Source organism: Hyperolius riggenbachi, chromosome 1 (assembly GCF_040937935.1).
Source record: "Hyperolius riggenbachi isolate aHypRig1 chromosome 1, aHypRig1.pri, whole genome shotgun sequence".
Classification (NCBI taxonomy): domain Eukaryota; kingdom Metazoa; phylum Chordata; class Amphibia; order Anura; family Hyperoliidae; genus Hyperolius; species Hyperolius riggenbachi.
The window spans coordinates 228,904,785-228,922,236 of NC_090646.1; the positions used below are offsets into that span (position 1 = coordinate 228,904,785).

The 17,452-nt window shown below is 41.8% G+C and overlaps 1 protein-coding gene across 3 annotated transcripts in view; it reads left to right on the plus strand.

The window, feature by feature from the left end:
- Window positions 1-8,905: 8,905 nt before the first annotated feature.
- LEF1 (lymphoid enhancer binding factor 1) overlaps window positions 8,906-17,452 on the plus strand; it is a 169,744-nt gene continuing 161,197 nt past the window's right edge. For all 3 annotated transcript variants that reach the window (XM_068231175.1, XM_068231191.1, XM_068231183.1), the window contains exon 1: window positions 8,906-9,890. In XM_068231175.1, the coding sequence (XP_068087276.1) occupies window positions 9,678-9,890 (213 nt within the window). In that variant the 5' untranslated portion in view covers window positions 8,906-9,677. The remainder of the gene's footprint in view (window positions 9,891-17,452) is intronic.

Sequence of the window (17,452 nt, forward strand, 5' to 3'; positions counted from 1 at the left end):
AACAACTCTAGCGATTTAAAAATCACTAGCGATTTGCGATTTTGCGATTCAGCAATCACAATCGCTCTAGTGGAAAAGGGCCCTTAATCAGCATTGGTAGGTTAAATATTTTGGACAGCTCCCAAATAGGGATGATCAGGGAGGAGCACATCATTCCTCCCTGCATTCAAATTTCATGTAAATAACATGAAGCTTGAAAGTGGACAGATCCAAATAACTTCCTGTCAATTTTTATTGGTCCAAGTTGCATAACATTTACATGAGATTTGAATGCAAGGAGCAGGGTCGGGCCTACCATGAAGCAGACTGGGGGCCCTTTTCCATTGTTGTAGTGATGCAAATGCTGCTACCTCACCACATCGCATCACTTCCACTGCCGCTCGCATCACTTCCACATCGGTAGATGCAGAAGTGTATGGAGGGGATGGCAGGCAGATGCGGCTGTGTGAGAATTTGCAGCATGCTGCATTCTTGTATCGCTCCGCACCACTCCGCACGCAATGGAAACAGTTCCATTGCCGTGTATTGGTTTCAGGACACCCGCGGTGCAATTTTTTCTTTTTAACTCCTGTGGATGGGGCTCATCCATTCCCCACAAGTTTACTGCAGGCAGCAAAAAGTCTAGAACCTGCCTTGGCAAGGTGAATTGATTTGTATCTTAATGATCATGCCTACTCCCAAATTCTTTTTATGGAGGAAACTGAGCTTCAGGTTTTTGATAACTGAAGATGAATAATGATTCTCTGAATTGCTACAGAAACATAAAAACTCAAAATTTCCTACTGCTAAAATATCAACCACAAATTATTATTATTTATTATTTATATAGCGCTGACATCTTCCGCAGCACTGTACATAGTATGTATTGGGTTGTAACTTAACTGTCCCTCAGGCCTGGAACCCACTAGAAAGGACAAAGCGCCTTCGCAATCGCTAGCAATTTTTGATAGTATTTTCAAAGCGATTTTGATTGAGATTTCCCTGCTCCTATACAATTCATTAGAATGGAAACACTCCCAAAAATGCTGCATGTCCTGCGATTGCGATTTGCTTAACCACAATCGCTGTAGTGGAATCTGTCCAATCCATTTACATTGGCAGAGTGTTTAGGGAAATCGCTAGCGATTTAAAGTGCTCCCTAAACGCTCAAAAAATGCTCTAGTGGGTTCCAGGCCTCAGAAGTGCTCACAATCTAATGCTTACAATAGTCATATGTCTATGTATGTATCGTGTAGTAGTGTATGTATCATAGTCTAGTGCCATTTAGGGGGAAGCCAATTATCTGTATGTTTTTGGAATGTGGGAGGAAACCCACAGAGACACGGGGAGAACATACAAACTCCATGCAGACAGTGGCCTGCAGATTCAACCAGGGACCCATCGCTGCAATGCGAGAGAGCTAACCACTACGCCACAAATCCCCAGCCAACAACACAAATAGACATTTAAAACAGATATATGTTAACCTGTTTTATAAGCAGAATGATTTGGAAATCTGTACAGCTAGTCTTGAGCTTTAGGCACTTGTGCTAAATTACACAGCTATATAGCTAGCTCTGGCTTTTATGTCAGTCTTTCTATTAGTTGCCTAACCATTGGAAAATCAAAGAACACTGGCTCTGATTTATCACAATATGAGTAATTAGGCTTTGTTCACATTATAAATCACCAGCACTATCGTAAGCGCTGAGCGATTTATTGAGCTTTTTTAAAGCGTTCTTCCCAGTACTTTTCAGTTAGAAAAGCGATTTTCTAAGCACTTTTGCTCAGCAATTATTTTTTTCATTTCCTGACGTTAGTCAGGAAGTGAACTCTTTAACCCAGAAATAAATAAATACAATGTATTTATTCATTAACCACTTAAGGACCACGTGATTTTCTTCTGATCTGTGCTGCGTGGACTCTCCAGCCCGTAGCACCGATCAGGAAATAGCCAGGGCGATCAGACTTCCCCCCTTTTTTCCCCACTAGGGGGATGTCCTGCTGGGGGGGTCTGATCGCCGCCGGCTGCCCGCACTTTCCGGGGGGGGGGGGGGGCTCTTCAAAGCCTCTCTCCGCAGCGCTTTCCGCCCCCCCCCCCCCCCCCCCCCGGCTTTCCCTCCCTCTCCCTTACCCTGTGAGCGGCGCGGCCTATCAGCAGCGCCGTGTGATGTAAACAGCGGGGATTTCTTCCCCGGATGTTTACATTATGCGTGCGAGCCGCGATCGGCGGCTCGCACACTGTTCACGGAGACAGTCTCCGTGAACTAGCATGGAAAGGCCGCTCGATCGAGCGGCTGTTTCCATGCTATACCACTAACGACCCGCCGACGCCTATGGGCGTTAGGCGGTCATTAAGTGGTTAAAGCACTCAGGAAATCGCTATACAAAGCACTTTTTTAAGCACTTTGCGATTTCCCTATACCTTCCATTGAGTCAAAGTGCTCAGAAAATGGTACATGTAGCGTGTTTGGGATTTCAAGATTTGAGAACGATTTCAAGATTTCAGACCGATTGTGGTCAGCGCTTTATAAGCACTATACCACAATTGCTCCAGAATCGCCCAGAAAATCCTGCAGGTAACGCATTTGCGATTGACGCTATATAACATTCATCATGTTACTTTTATCACTGTCATTGCCACTTCTGTATTTTGTATTCTGTATGCTATATCATTTTTGTATTTTGTCAATAATCATGTATCTTGTATATTAGTGTACACCATTGTCTGTATTATGTACCCCATATTTGTTTCTTACTTTGTACAGCGCCACGGAATATGTTGGCGCTTTATAAATCAATAATAATAATAATAATAATATTATACAGTGCCTAGCTTTTCTGCATAGGTAGCGTCTTTTCACAATCCCACTCAACTATCATGTTTCTAATAGTCAAATGGTTTAGTAAAATAATCTTGAATTAAAGTTCCAGGATTCATTTTTTTAAACTGTGCATGAAAGTTGTATATTTTTTACAATACAGTATTCGGCCTGGTTCACATTAGTGCTAAAAACCGGTCCCTTCCCGGATTGGAAGGGAACAGATCAGAACGGATGCAAATGGATCCATTATACAGTCACTACACTCAGATTATATACAATCCTGCGGCGTCACAGAGAGAATATAGGGCAACGGAACGGAAGCAGCTTGAACGGCAACGGAATGAAAACGGATCCAATCGATCGGTAATCAGATCCGTTTTCACTGATCCGTTTACCACTTAATGCAAATGTGAACTGGGCCTTCATTTATAAATTATGTAGTCAGTGTTTTGCTCTTGTAAAGTCTTTCCTCTCCCTGATTTACGTTCTGAAATTTATTACAGGTGGTAACAACTTTAGTACTGTCAGGCAGGTGATCTCTACGGAATGTTCTGAAGCCACTACAAAATGCTCTTGGTGTCCTGGAATGCATTGGGGAGGGTAGAATTCCACATAACTATTCAGCCTAGGCCTCGGCTAAACATTACTGGGAGGGGGGAAGCATCATTCAATATACATCAATAAATAAACATAGGAAGTGTTTCTGAGTCTGACACCAGGATAATAAACATAAAAGAGGGTATCCTGAATAATTTACTGCATTCTACTTTATGTCGTTGCAGTGCCTCTTTAAGGACAATCCTTAGAATCAATATTCGCATTAAATGGGTCAATTTAAACTTGTGATTTTAGGGATTCCGTGTACATCTCATATGACTATGGTACAGATTAGATTGTGCGCTCCTCTGAGGACAGTTAAAAAAACAAAAAAAAGATGACAGCGCTATATAATTACTAAATAATAATAATGATATTGCAAAACTGTCAGGGAATCCTCCAGTCTGCAATTACATAGAAGGTGATGGCTAGCAGACCACATTTCTTGGCCAGAGGCCTATAGGTGAAAAGAAGGAGCCCACGCTCAAGGACAGCTTGTGTTTCTTGCTTTATATGGGCAATAAGGTGTATCTGAACTCTTGCACAGGACAGAAGGAAAACAGAGAAATGCACCCTGTATGTATTTAGAGATTTTAGCATGTCTAATCTCCACTTATCTGTGACTAATAACAACTGTAATTTGATCTCTCAGCTGTGTCAGCTTAAAAAATGATCTACTTTTAGATAGCAACATTTTGCAACCCTTGCCTGGCTCACAACAGGCCAAAACAAGGATTGCTATAAGGAAATATGGGGTTGCACAATTATAGTCTCCCACACATACCAGCAGTGGGAATTCCTGTAAGAAATCTACCTCAATACTGCCATTTTACTAACCATTCAGCACTCCATACTATGGTTCACTGTAACCCACACATTTGCCACCTGGTCACAATCAATATTTAAAATGGACCTGAACTCTGGCACAGGACAGAAGAAACGCATAAACAAATGTACCCTGTATGTATTTAGGGAGTTTAGCCTCTCTAATTCCCCCTTATCTGTCACTAATCAAAACTGTGCTTTGATGTCTCAGCTGTGCCAGCTGGCTGCTTTGGCAGAGGAGCTAATTTGTAAGCACAGGATGTTAACCCTATGTCAGCTTCCATGAAAGCAGGAAATAGACACACTGCAGATTTATTGTAGGATTTGTATCAGCTGTAACAAAGAAATGTTTTTTTTTCAAAAGTTATTATTTTGTTGCTTATCTTTTGGAGCAGAGAGGAATTTCTGAGTTCAGGTCCACTTTAATAAATTCAGGCCAGGTTTGATGGATGACATAGGTTCTTCAGTTACACATATTTTAATAAGTCAGACCCCTGGTGCAGGCCTAATGCAGAGCTTACATTTATCTGATTTCCTGAAGATTGCTTTTACACAAGCCATGAATGTATAGCTCACTTGTCATGCAACGACAACTACAGCTCTCAATGCAGTCCTATTCCTCTTTTAATTCTTTCCCATGTCTTCTCAAATGTTTATTTAAAAAATGAGCACTAAAATATAGGTGTAAAAAATCATTTCACTCTTTTACGAATGAATCAATCTATAGCTGGCCTATTGTGGGAATGTTCCTAGTGGTTTGTGCATGAAGCTACTTACATAAGAGGTTTGGCAGCATCACATAATGACAATGTGAATTTCAGGTATTGAGAACATCTGATCAAAGAACTGGAGAAAAGGCTTCCTCTCACAAGATCCAATCATGTCATGAAGATTTCCTCTAATCCCTTCTGAATTATTGCTGACTCACTGAAAACCTTCACAGAGGCATGGAGAACACAATATAGACACAAATATACATTGCAACGATTACGGGCATACAGCTGGGGTAGGAAATGGAAATGAGAAGAAATAGGATATTTAATAACTCATCTTATTCTATACTACTGTAAAATAGCATATCTATTTCACAAATCTACAGCCAGGAGCATTAGAGACATAAACCATTTCCTTTTAACAATAAAACAAACACCATTACAAAATATACAATGTATATTTATACAAAGTAACAGTTCTGGAGAAACACCATTGCAAAGCATACAATGCATTAACAAAGTAACAGTTCTGGAGAATGTATTGAAACGTTTAATTTATTTAAATATAAATGTAACATGAAACATATAAGATAATTAAATGACACACTCATTATTTTATATTACAATAACAACAAGCTATTTCATTTATTGTCTCTATAGATAAGATAAACAGTGTATCACAATGCTTACTAAGGAAAAATATAAACAGGCAAATGTTACAATATGACTTCAGATCTACAGTTTAATCATGTAATAATAAATTATATTGGCAGTGACTGCAGCCACAACAATCTTCTCTATAATAAGAGAAAGAGTCTACGGTATAAAATGTGTGACAACAAAACATTATATAATACACTTGGAAGTCCCCCAGCTATGCCTTAAATTATGTATACATAATTTATTATAAAATGGCCTATAAAATATATATATATATATATATATATATATATATATATATATATATATATATATATATATATATATATATATATATATAGTGAAGAATTAGTGATTTTATAATAATGTTTTATGGAATAACACATGGGTGGTATTTTAGCCTTGAGTAACTGTATACAGTTTATAAATAAAACTCTTACTGTACTGTAAACTACAAGAATAAAAACATTTTTGAATTTGCACACCCACAGATCAGATATTGCTGCCACAGTTAACACTGCTAAATGTTTGTGTTTTGTTTCTCTCTCAGTTCTATCAGCAGCACAGCCAATTTCTTACAGCTCTGGCTCAAGTGCAGATGTTATTTGAAAGGAAACTGGTAAAAAAAAAAAAGTATTTTGATGTCGGTTTCCCTGCAGCTTTTTCCTTTCCTGCTCTCATAATAATCAGCATCCTTCCCTACTCCCCCTTATCAGTGTCATCTCCTCCTCCCCCGAATGTGGCAAACGAAGATTCCTGCAGGTTTGTGTTGTCTACGATTAGCTGGCATGGTGGTGACCTGCTGGAGTAGACGGAATTCACTGACCCTCTTTTCTATGGAATACACATAAAGATGAAGTCAAAGAGGGGGATCGGGACTGGGATAATATTATCCAGCCCACATGAAAGGGTCCAGAGATAGGGCAGCTCGCTGCAGACAGCATCCCTGTAATGAGACTTGCACAGTTCAGTGCTCAGTGCAGAATAAACACAGCCTGCGAGTCCCACAACTTCCTCCTCACTAAAAAGAGAAAACAAACCTGAAATTCATTAGTCCACAGACCACAATCTAGGGCTGCCTCCACGCAGCTTTATCAGCTCACATGAAAAAGAGGGGCCACGGGGGCTCACCTCAAGCCTATTAACTACTTCCTTCCATTTATTATTACACTGGATACTGGGCAAAGGTCCACATCCCCTGCAATAAATTAGCACTGTCAACTCCTCATACTGAGCTATACTATGGCTTCATTATATGTCCTCATAGTGGCATAGCATACAGCATTATATTATATTCATTCTCATCTGCTGTCTATAGAATTATCATTGTTATTATTATTATTTTATATTATAGTAGTGATACATCTACCACCAGCAATACATGGAGGGTCTAAGCCAATAAACACAAAATGCATGCGACCACAGGATGGAAATCCCTGCACAAAAGAGCTTGCAATCTATATAAAAATGAATAGATTGAGAAGGGAACGAATAATTAAATCTGATAATATTAATATTAACAGATTTGTTGTTAATACAGTTTACAGTATATTAAAAAGAATAGCTCTGTATATAGGAATAGACACATACTCTGATATATATATATGATCTATTAACTATAGATAGATAGATAGATAGATAGATAGATAGATAGATAGATAGATAGATAGATAGATAGATAGTTTTGGCTCTGCTGGTCACTTTCCCTGATTATTATTAATTTTGTTTGCTGGTTTTGTAACAAAGCCCTCTGCTTTTCCCCCCTAATCGCTGCGCCTGTATGACACCATATCACAGCTTGCTATGGAGTCTGGGGCAGGGAAAAGGTGCTCTAAAAATTAGTATGTAAATCCCAGCAATTAGCATGAGGGAGAAAATAGGATTTACATTGGCGAAATGTGGGAATCTGGAGTAATGTGTCACTAAGTTACAAATCACTGGCTGGTCCCTTCAGTCATCTCGTGTCACTCTCGTGAAATGTGAGCTGTGGAATACCATAGAATAGTATAGAATACTAGATTCCCTTATAGTAGTACTACAGAGTGTTATATTAAGCAAAAGCCCATTCTGGTTAGGTGTGTAATATTACCTACAGGCATAGAAAATACCTGATAGCTTCTGATATAATTATCTGAGGTACCATAATATGATATATCATCCCCACTCTAGGAGCCTGTAGATGCGGGGGTAGTGAGAGGTATAGGTGTGACTGGGTTCCCAGTATGACTTGTCCCCCTGCTTGCTGTGTGCCCTCTGCCAGTGGGGGTAAGTGGTGCATGGGGTCACAGTGAAGAGGGTGCAATGGACGAGCTCACCTCCTTCTAGATGCCCTCTTCCTACTGGGAGCTCCTAGACAGCACAGCTTGCTTCTCCATCCCGTTCTCTCTGCTAATAATAAACTCTTGAGATCCCCGCTTCTCTCAGGAAGGACTATATCCTTCATCATTCAAATGGGATCTGCTTGGTGTTATTTCTGTTTGATCTCAGCTTAAGCTTCACCCAACATTAGAACGTTGGAGAAGCCCCCCTGCTGCATGCCTCTGGGAGATGGGGAGTAATGCAGAGAACATCTCACTAGAACAACGATCTGCCTTTGTGTGTGTATAATAACTGTATATATGCTGGCCACATTCTGTGTCATGTTTCAGGTGTGTCAATATTTGCATGCTGGTGTTTTGAGGAGTGTTTCTGTTGTTTCTCTTTGGTTAATGTTTATTTCAACTTTTTTGGTTGTTTGTTTTTCATCGATTTCTTCCCGATTTTTCTGTCCAGCTTCACATCCAGACCGGTGATGGACTTGTAAACTTTTTCACCCATGTGTCACAGAGAGATCGCATGATGCATGGAGGGGGCGCAGATGATGTCAGTCAGCCCTCCCTGGCATCGCACTGTATGACTGTATAGGCGAGTCTGATTAGTGCCATGGAGAGCTTGTTCCCTGCTGGAGACGTGCACACCTGCCCTACTTATTAGATCTATCTCCTCTGTTTTCCTTAATTGCTATTATTAGGAGTATTTCATTTTGGACTGTTTGCCTCCCCCTTGCAGAGTTTTTTTCCCCCTCTCCCTCCCTTCCACTCTCATCGTGTCCCCTCCTGCCCCTTCATTTGCTGAGCTGGTGTGTGTCTGTTTCCCTCCTCTATCAGCAAGCTGTCAATCAGTGCGGCGGCTTCCCTTTCATCTCTCTCCACCGCCTCCTCCCCTACAGCAGACAGAAAAAGAGAGAGAAGGGGGAGGAAGGGGAGAGGGAGGGGGGCACAGGAGGAGGGGGATGTTAAAGTTACATTACACAAACACACACTGCTTGCCCCTTCACATTTCACAGGGATAACCAGGCTGCCTTCTTACCATCCCACCCAGAGCCAGCGCAGGGGATCTGCTGTGTGCCAGCGTGGGTGCCACCCTAGAGAGGATCAGTGGGCAGTGCAGGCAGCAGGACGGAATGAGCTAAGGGATTTTTTCCAGTGGAGTTTTACCTGGGGGTCCGCAGGAGTCATCCAGAGTCCCACTCACCCGTCTCACCCTAGCTGCTCTCACCGTGACTCGCACAACTATCACGGGAAAGTACAAGAAACCTCTGGGAGAACAAAGAGGGACCATTTATTTGCTCTTTCCCCACTGTGGCCAGATATTATTTTTTTCTCTCTCGTCCTCTTCTCAGACTTCCTTTTGGTTTACTCAGCCCTGAGTCACAGGCTGGGACAAACTCTTAGTCACAGCCACAACAAACTTTTTTATTTTCTTTGTCGCATTCCATGTGACGCTAGAAAGCGTAAAGAAAGTTTGGATGGTAACACAAGAAGCCCTTTGAAGAGTGAGGTCTCTTTCTCCCAGGAGCCCTGAGCTGCAGACACGTGAAAGCCTGAACCCTGGAGAAGTGGGCAGCTGCGAGAAACTTACTGGGAATCAGAACTGAAGAAGACCTTCAGCCACCGCACCTCGGATAGGAGGGATACAGGGTCGTGCCTGATCAGTTACTAGGATTACCCTGGTGGGGGCAGGACTGGGGGAGTTTGCTTCTTTTCTCTTTGATTCCTAATCCTCTGTGAAGAGTAGTGGTGTATTCTGTCACAGAGCCATGCCTCAGCTCTCTGGAGCAGGGGGAGGCAATGGAGGTGGCGGAGACCCCGAGCTATGTGCCACTGATGAGATGATCCCATTCAAAGATGAAGGGGATCCCCAAAAGGAGCAGATCTATGCAGAGATCAGCCACCCGGAGGAGGAGGGGGACCTGGCAGACATCAAGTCTTCTCTGGTCAATGAGACTGAAATCACCCCTAACAACCACGAGGTAACTACAAGTCACACTCAGGAGAAATCTGAAGGATGGGAGGGGGGAACTGGGGTTTGAACTCATGTGCATTGTGTTGGCTTAGCTCATGTATTGTCCTAGAGAGCATTCAAAGTTCACAGGTGAGAAGTACAACAGCAGCGTGACACGTAAGAGCAGACTGTGGCTGGACCTCTTTTTACTAACAACTCTAGCGTGTGTTTTATAGTGCTAATGCCAGTTGGTAATGGTCATTGTATGCCAGCATTCTACATATCAATTGCCTTCTCTATGATAATGTCACCCTGCTTGTAATAGAACCAGCTTTTTTGTGGTGCTTTAGCAGTCTCAGAATGGCCAAGGCCATATTTATGAAAAGTGAAGCTTGTTTGTACATTTCAGCATGAGAATTGGCTTAAAGGACATTAGACAAGTGGCTCTCTTTCTCAAAGAACCAGATAGATTCACTGTCTCTTTTTAAATATGAATGCTGCTTGGTTGCCATGGGTAACATGTTGTTTTCTGCTGTTACATAAATTAGCACCAAACTATATGTTAGCTATAGAATTTTAAAAGAACCAGTTCCCTTCAGTGCAATAAGCAACGCTGTGGATTTAACTATCTACCCCAGATTCTGTTTTTATTATTTTAGTGGACACAAGATAGTTAAAGTCAACGGCTGATTGGATGTTATAGGCTACTACAGTTTGTATATTGTTTGCTGACCTCAAAAGAAAAAAAAAGTCTACAAAAAGCAGATAGCTCAGTTCTGCAGGTCTCTCTCTGAATAACTTTTCTATTGGATCACTTGATACAAGGAATTTAAGGTTCCACAGCTATGATTTTCCTGACCTTCTCTCTCTGAACTGATCTGGTTGCCCCAGTGACCTTAACCAGGGTTACCATGACTTCCCATGTGAGTGCTGGCAAGGGCACAAGCAACAGATAAGCGATTATAGATGTATGTCAGACTGTCTGCCCAGTCACATTGTAGTAATTGTTACATAACTAGACATGAAAGTATTTTTTCCTCCTGGTTTTACACACACAGTGATATTTACAATGGTGGCTTCCTCGATGAACACTTTAGGAATGAATCAGGCTGCTTGTTTATAAGTGAAGGCACCACTCTGCATATGACATTCCACAAACAGGACACATACAAGTAACTATAGACATGACACTGTGTGCAGGCAAAGGCCAGCCAACTGTATTGGAAATAATTGCCACAGCAGCTGATAAAAGACAGATGCCTTCCCAAATTTTGATTGGAGTAATTTTTTTTTTTTGGTATGATTGTTTGACAAGTGCTGTATGTCTGTAGTAATGTTGGCTGCCACTGAATGCATTTTTGAATGTCGCAGTATCACTGATCACTCATCCAAACGTCATTTGCTAAGACAGTGCCCCTACATGCTGTTTTGGTGGGCATCAGCCTGCAATGCCTATGGTCAGGTATGCAGGTGGCCTGGTTGGGCAGAGCAGTTTGCTGACCTGCAGCCTGAAGACGAAAATATAACTATTATTTATCAATATCGAACCAAACACCTTACAGAATACCTCGAATAACCTATGTCACAAAAGGTGAACACTAATTATACAATCTTTTTTTGTACAATCTTACCAAATCTATGTAGTAGAAGGATAAAGTGAGTGGCTATACTTTGAATATATACTTTAGGTAGTCATTCATGTAACACAGAAATGGTAAGATTGTACAAAAAGATTTCAGCGTTAGTGACACCTTTTGGCTGGCCATACATGTATCAATTCTTTCATCCAATCTGATAACCAATCACATCAGCCAGGGCTTTATTGACCCCAACATGCTTGACTGATCAAAGTTTTATTGATTTTGGGCAGTTTATTGATCGAAAGGGTGTTTGGGCATGTTGAGAAATCTCCATCAAGCAGGTGAGGGGAATATTGGCGGGATTGAGAACTACATAGCAATTTATTGCATTGCGCTCTACACCACTAGCAGATTCATTGATGCTTGATCAGGCCTTCAATTTAATCAAGATTGAGTGTGGTAGTAATGATCACTACGACCCCATCAACTTTTGATCCCGGAGCTGTAGATTATGGCTATATTATTATTGCCTGTGTATCTTAACTGCCCCATAGAGGTGTTCATTTTTTGGGAGGAAAATAACCAATTATTATGTTTTTGGGATGAGGGAGGAAAATTGTAGGTCTGAAAATTGTAGGTTTGTAGGTAGCAAGAACTTAGCAATGCATTAGTAGCTTTCCCTTTCCTTCACTGCTCCCTTCAAAGTGTCAACCAAACTGAGAAATGTTGTGAGGGTCTTCTCATGTTTGACATTTCAGCAATGACAGATAGATCTGACGGGCCAATATGTCGGAAGCCTTACTAAAGATTTACCAGAGGCTAGTCAGGTCTGTGTGTGTGTTTTTCTCTTTAATTCCACTTCACATGAAAGCCTGACCTAAACACAAAGCCTTAGGACTGGCAGGCCTTGGGTTGAATGACCCCAGTGTGTGTCCAGTGTTTGAGATTAGACTATCAATAACACATCATGGCACGCTGCCACACTGTGTTATTGCTACCCTGCACACACTCATGTCCTTACATTCTCTTTGGCAAGATGCCCACAAACAATAGGAAATCCATTTCAGTTGGAGGTTTTTTTTAATTCCAAAACACCACAATGCATTAATTCATGTGTTTCTTCTCTGGTTCTACCCTTACGTGACCATGTTGTCTTATACATGGTTGATTAGGTTGGTGAGGCAAAGGGGACTATTTATGAAAAGAGAGGTGGTGCTGTGAAGGTTAGCATATAACATCCAGTCAGAGCTTTCTTCTTCTGACCTTTGTGGAAGACCTGACAGCTGCAATATGATTGGATACAGTGCCCAATTCCTTCCACCAATCTGTATAAATCAGTCTAGTATAGTATGGCAAACCACAATCTGTTTACCCACAACCGGAAAGAGATGCATGAAAACTTGTTAGTAAATTGTAAAATATGACGTATGAGGGCACATTTTCAGCACTAACTTGGGCCTACATGCACCCATCATTATTATTAACCCGATAGCCTTTTTACCTCATTTTATGGTTGTGAATGAAATAGGATACATTCAATAGAAATGCGTCGGTATACAAGAGGCTATAATTCACTCACAGCCATATCTAAGTACGCAAAGTCAGGAAATAAGCTATAATCTATAACGACTTTCATTTTCCCCACATACATGACATTGTGTTTTCTGTTTTCCTTTTAAAATGACTGAACAATTGCAGTCAGGTAAGGTTAACTGTAGACATACAGTGACCATCACCTAATCTGGATAAATAGTGCTTGGAGCAGCATAAAACAACGTCTTCTTAGCATCTGACAGACTCCCCGGACTGAGCAGTCGAAGAAGAACTGATTATTGAGGACAGAATTTTTTATCTGGTCACTATTGTTCCCACAGAGATGAAAACAAATGCTGACAGCATCTGCTCCTGCTTGGCCATAGCATCAACATGCTCACTCTGATGGTGCAACCAACCATGCTTATGCCACAGTCATTCACTAAAAATGATCATGTGGTGGCCTGCTGTCTAATGTCTATGGGCTGCTATAATGGTAACCTAAATCTGTGCCTACTTAATGCCACCAAAATGATCAAATTAATTGTCATATAGAAGAACATATCAGGATGGCAGCATGGTGGCATAGTGGTTAGTGCTTTTGCCTTGCAGTGCTGGGTCCCTGGTTTAAATCCCAGCCAGGTCAACATCTGCAAGGAGTTTGTATGTTCTCCCCGTGTCTGCGTGGGTTTCCTCCGGGCACTCCTTCCACATCCCAAAAACATACAGATAAGTTAATTGGCTTCCCCCTAAATTGGCCCTAGTCTATGATACATGCACTACACAATACATACATAGACCTATTACTATGGTAGGGACTAGATTGTGAGCCCCTCTGAGGGACAGTTAGTGACAAGACAATATACTCTGTACAGCTCTGGGTAATATGTTGGTGCTATATAAATACTTAAATACATAAAAAAGGTAGCTGATCAAGAGAGGCCATAGCATGAATTCTGCTTGGCATACAGCAGGTCCAGGCTTCTGACACAGTAATAACATTTGAAGGACAATTGAAAAGAGAGGGATATGGAGGTTGCCATACTTATTTCCTTTTAAGCAATACCAGTTGTCTGGCAGTCCTGCTGATCTATTTAACTTTAATATTCAAATGCTCAGCATTAGTCCACTAGTACTATAGTGTAATCTAGGTTCATTTTTAAAGTTGTTGTGGGTAGAAGTTGGCAACATGCTTGATGATAATGGATCTATAATTTCCCATGGCTGGTGATCGGAAATGCACCCATTACTGATCAATCTTTATGCAGCCATAGCCATGAGATGACCTAATGGTCTCATGTCTCTGTATACCCTGTAGACATCGCTGGTCCAGAGTTTGTGGAAGTTGGACATTTATCCCTTACACACCTTTTGTCATCCAAAATAACATGTTATCTTTTTTTGTTACTATCCATGCTCTTCCTCCCCCTTACCGTCTCTGCAGGGCAGAGCAGGCTGCTGCTGCAAAGAACTGAGCAACATGTTTGTACTGGGCTTTATTATCCAAAATGATCAGAAACCTTCTGTTGACTGAAGCTTCAGATGCAAGGGCTGTCTCCTGCAGAGACTGAGACTCAGGTCCTTAAATGACAATTTGGGGTCGAGTGCTGGCCTGCATAATTGTAACGTGTTCTGTTAGAGGAAGAGGAAGAATTGTCTTGGCTTTCACTAGGACAAGATGATCTAGCTGATGCACCAGATCCACCATACCAGCGATCCACCGGGCGGATCGCTGGTAACCAGTCTTATCACCCGAACGATAGTCTGTACACACGTCGGATTTGACGCGAAAACGTCCGAACGACGGAACGTTCAAACGACGGGTCGTTCGCTAAAATCCGACGTGTGTATGGGCCTTAATGCTGACCCACTGTCTAACAATAGATGGTGCACGCTCATGTTCTGTCTTATGTTATGCTAGGTACACACCATACAATTTTCTGGCAGATTTACCTGCCAGATCGATTAATTTCCAACATGTCCGATCTGAATTTAGTTCGATTTTTCAATTTTCCGATCTTTCTTAATTGTTTTTCCGATTGATTTTTGTTCAATTCTGAGAATCGATTAAAAAAAAAAAAGATTTAAAAAATGATCAGAAAATCCAAAAATCGATCGAAATTCAGATCGGACTTGTTGGAAATAATCGATCTAGCAGGTAAATCTGCCAGAAAATTGTATGGTGTGTACCTAGAAACTATTGCTGGTTGTAGAGTAGCACCCGTCCTCTGGAAGAATCAATGGCGTGCCTTAGCTTACAGCTCTCCACACCACTGGGGATGAAATTTGTAGAAATCCACTCGAGCAGGCACCATCGGCGTATAAGTAAGCTCTTTTATTGATCACATGGATAAAACGCAGTCAAACAACGACAGCCGCTGTTTCGGGCTCTCAGCCCTTTATCAAGTTGTCAAGAAACTGCAATACATTAAAAACTCCATTCCCACACAATATATATCCAATGCCCACCAATCAGAGTGTAGTGTTTCAAAACATCCAATCAGATGACGCCATCTCATAGGAGGACCTGATGGGGAACTTACAGGACAGACTTAGTCCCTCCCATCGCTAAATGTTATACTTTAAATGTCTGCAAAGTAACCAAAGCTAAGTAAACGATAAATAGTAAGTACCATTTGTCTCACCTCCACTGATATAAAGATGCCGCACTCTCGTCGTCTTATAAAGCACAAAATGCTATCCTGATGGACTTCAGCCACCGACCAATCAGCTTCCAAGCTGATATGATCGTGACCAATGAAAGGAAGGAGGGTACGCGCCAATATAGCACATACACCGCCGACCTATCAACGTAGGTGTGTCCCATCTGGTGTGTACCTAGTATTAGTTAACAGGGCATCTATGCAAAAGCCGAAACAAAACTATTTTTTGCTGGATTTATTAGCTATAAATAATAATAATAATAATAATATTAATATTCTCACACTGAACCTTCCCGCTCCATAACCTTAACCGCCTACCCCAATGGCTAACCTTAACCCTCCCCCCACATGGCTAACTTTAACCACTCCCTAACCTTAAGCATACTGTAAAGCTGCGTACTCACCAACCGATGCCTTCTGCGAAGTCCCCTTGACGACGCTCATCAGTGACGCCTCTTCCTGTTGGCGGGTTAAGCACAAGGTCACGCAACGTACACGTGCTGCAAGCGAGTCTTCCAGTAATCGCGGTACTTTGCGCAGTGTCGTTGGGGCTCTTAAAGATTCGATCAGCTGTGTCAGTCTTTCGTCATCGTGCGCCTGTACCCACCTCATGATGACGTTTAAAAATCGCTGATTGTCGGGAAAATCGCCAAATGGATACATAGCTTTACTTGATTGATGTAGTACAAAGCCATGCAGCAGTCAGTTGCTCCTGCTCTTCCCTCCTTTCACCCACTTCTCCCATTGTACAGTGTATGAGCACTTTAACTCTGCACCAAGATTATCTCAACTAGTTTGTATGTTTTCTTTGTATTAGTATGGGTTTCATCTGTGCATTCCCAAAACATAGTGACAAGTTAACTGGATCCCCTGCAAAATCTGCCCTAGAGCTTTAAGCTATGTACACATGCTGGGTCAAACTCGTCCGAAATCCTCCTCACGAGCGCATTGTTCTCCTACTCACTCCGCCTGCCTGTAAGTGCTCCATTGTGCGCTGCAAGTCATCTCTCTGTCTGCTCCTTAGACACCTCACACGCGCCCCATGTGCTATATGCCGGTAGCCACAAAACATATATATTGTGCTCTTCTCCTGGCGGACTGAAAGCACCAGAGCAGCAGTCACTAGGCGCGTTCTATAGGCAGTAGCAGTGTTAGGTAAAGTACTGCACAGCGGGCACGTTTACATTTGGGGAGACAGCGGCCGGGCGCTCCATCGTGCTCGTCGGTCTTTGCAATTTTGCACACCATTTCCGCCGCGCAGCTGATCGATCGTGCCAGTCCAAGATTTCCCAGTAATCGATACAACTGACTAATGTTCTCCAAAATTTAGTAGAACGTCGATTGGGCATGCTTGTTACGGCACTGATTTTCATCTGATTCGGTCATAATAATCGAATCGGATAGTCAGTTGGATGCAAAATCGACAGATGTCTGGCCACCCTAATCATGTACGCATAAAGTGCTGCTGATTCCAGTGATAGAAATAACAGCACAATGCCTGTTTAGTGACTGGAGTCATTGTTATCTTTCCATGCTCTGGGTCTGCTTTCTTTTGCCAGTATGTAAACTTTTTGTAGCCTATCTAATCTTAGACTAAACCTTGTAATGATGTAGCCATACAGCCAGCCTTTGAATTCTGCTTCAAGGAAATAGCAGGGCCTCAAGCTGTGTGTGTGTGTCTGTACACATATATGTATAAAAAGCTAATTAGCCAAGTGCTGATTGAATAAACAGCTTTCACTCCGGTGCGACTCCTCCCCCTTGGGGGAGACCTGATAGTGCAAAAAAAAAAAACAACAACAACAAAAAAAAAA